General features: G+C 66.6%; 1 protein-coding gene across 1 annotated transcript in view; it reads left to right on the forward strand.

Annotated features, from left to right (window-relative positions):
* Positions 1-1276, forward strand: part of LOC103275282 (voltage-dependent N-type calcium channel subunit alpha-1B-like) — a gene marked incomplete at its 5' end in the record, with an annotated part of 29623 nt that extends 28347 nt beyond the window's left edge. Inside the window, one exon of the mRNA XM_021705984.1 lies at positions 1021-1276. Coding sequence (XP_021561659.1) covers positions 1021-1276 — 256 coding nt within the window. The remainder of the gene's footprint in view (positions 1-1020) is intronic.
* Positions 1277-1984: the final 708 nt, after the last annotated feature.

Raw genomic sequence — 1984 nt, forward strand, 5'->3', positions numbered from 1 at the left:
CCCGGCCAGCATCTCCTCCGGTGCCTCAGTGGGCCTCTTTCTGCGACAGAGGAAACGCGCGCTCTGCCAGAGCGCTGGCCAGGGCTTTGTGGGTGCGAAGGCCGAGGCCAGGCATGTCAGGGATGCCCCACCAGGAGGAGGGGCGGGCAAGACCCAGCAGGGTGCCCGGGCAGGCTAGAGGAGAGGGCGGGCCGCCCAGCCGGCCCCCCAGGCTTGCCCCAGACGTCTCATTCCCTGGGAGGCAAAGCCGGATCTCCTGCCTCCCCCTGTCCCCTCTTCCTCCTGCTGGCGGAGGAAGCTGGCTTGAGAGTGGGCATCTGGGGAGTGCTGGGCCGTGGAGACAGCCAGCGTGGGCAGGAGTTGGGCTTTCCTGCCTGGAAGCTGGGCGTTTGGTGGGGGTTTGATCTGACTCTCCGTGGGGGCCATAGGTGGGGCTGGGGGGAGCGGCCGGGCTGCCTGAGGGTTTCTTTTCCCGTGAGAAAGGCCTGGGCTGTGCCCCTCTCTCCCCCCACTCAGCCCCAGAGCTTTGCTGGAGCCAAGGAAGACCACTGGGGGGCAGGGACCGCCACGTGCAGGCCTTTCTTGGACCTTGGTGGGAAGCAGTCTCTGAGCGGGGTGGGGTGCGACTCGTGCAGGAGCGAATCCCACCCGGTCCGGGACCCTCAGCTCCGCCTGCAGGCCTGAGGAAGGCCGCCGCTGTCTTTCTCCTTCCTTCTTGGAAGCTGGTGTGGGCGTGGGTGTCAGGGTGCCGGTCTGAGAGGGCGGCTTTTCTTGCTGCACGCCAGATGCTGTTGTCCTGGCCGGGCCCCAGCCCCGTCCCCAGATGAGGCCCAGGCCAGGCAGCCCCTGGAAAGAGACGTGGCCGCTGTGGGATCCTCAGGGCAAGTTCTCCCTGCTCCTGGGCGCTCCCACTGATGCCCGAGTCGAAACGCACAAGGCAGTGCGACTTTGCCGTGGGGGCCGCGTGGGGGCCGCGCACCTGCCTCCCGCCCGCCTGCATCTGCGGCTTCTCCCTTCTAGAGGATCCAAAGGGAAAGACATCAGCACCATCAAGTCCCTGAGAGTCCTGCGTGTCCTTCGGCCCCTCAAGACGATCAAGCGGCTGCCCAAGCTCAAGGTTGGAGTCTGGAGTGGGGGCTTGGAGGACGCGCTGTGGATGTGTGTGCACGCGTGTGTGTGCACACGCTTGCAATACACGAGTGTGCGCGAGTCTTCTCAGACCGTGTACCCGTGTGAGGAGGACCGGCCACTCCGCTCTAAGCCCCCCCCCGAGTAGACCTTGTTCCAGAAGTCTCCTGTAAGGCTGCCCTTCCTCAGCCCAGCGGGACCAGAAGGCACGGGGGTGTCTCCAACAGCTGCAGGCCAGGGCGGAAAGGCAGCCGGGAGAGGAGAGGACTGTGGAGGGCTAGGAGGGCATGGCTCCGGCGGCTGCCGAGCCGGGTCCTGGAGGCCGGGCAGGGCGAGGACCTGGAGTGAGGGAGAGCAGAGACCCGACACCTGGAGTGGTGCTTGAGTCTCGTCTCGACCGAGCCCATGCCAGCACTGCACAGAAGGCCTCTGCTTTGACTCACTGGATCCCCAAGCTGTGCGCAGTAGGTCCCGTGACTCACAGCGTGGAAGTTCAGACCACAGAGGCATGAGGCAGCGTGGGAAGGGCAGAAGAACGTCTGCTGGAACCTGTGTGGGAAGGGGTGCCTGGCAGGTCATGCGGGAGGCTTCGCGGGGCCGGAGGACCTGCAGGGGTGCAGCGGCCAGAGGGCGAGGTGCACGGGGCGTCTCCAGTGCGCTGGGTGCGGCTGGCGAGATGGCGGTGGGTCTGCTGTGTGGTCGTAGCCGGAGCGGGTGTCTCCGCTCCGAAGCAGCACTGGGTGCACCGGGAACGCTGGGCTTGCGCTCAAGGAAGGCGGCGGAGGCGGAGTCCCCTTGAGGCCACAGAGCGCGCCAAAATGCGGTCCTGGAGCCGGGCAAGCACGCTGCTCTGTCC

This window comes from Carlito syrichta, unplaced genomic scaffold (assembly GCF_000164805.1).
Source record: "Carlito syrichta isolate Samal-C Ts95f unplaced genomic scaffold, Tarsius_syrichta-2.0.1 Scaffold115596, whole genome shotgun sequence".
Lineage (NCBI taxonomy): Eukaryota > Metazoa > Chordata > Mammalia > Primates > Tarsiidae > Carlito > Carlito syrichta.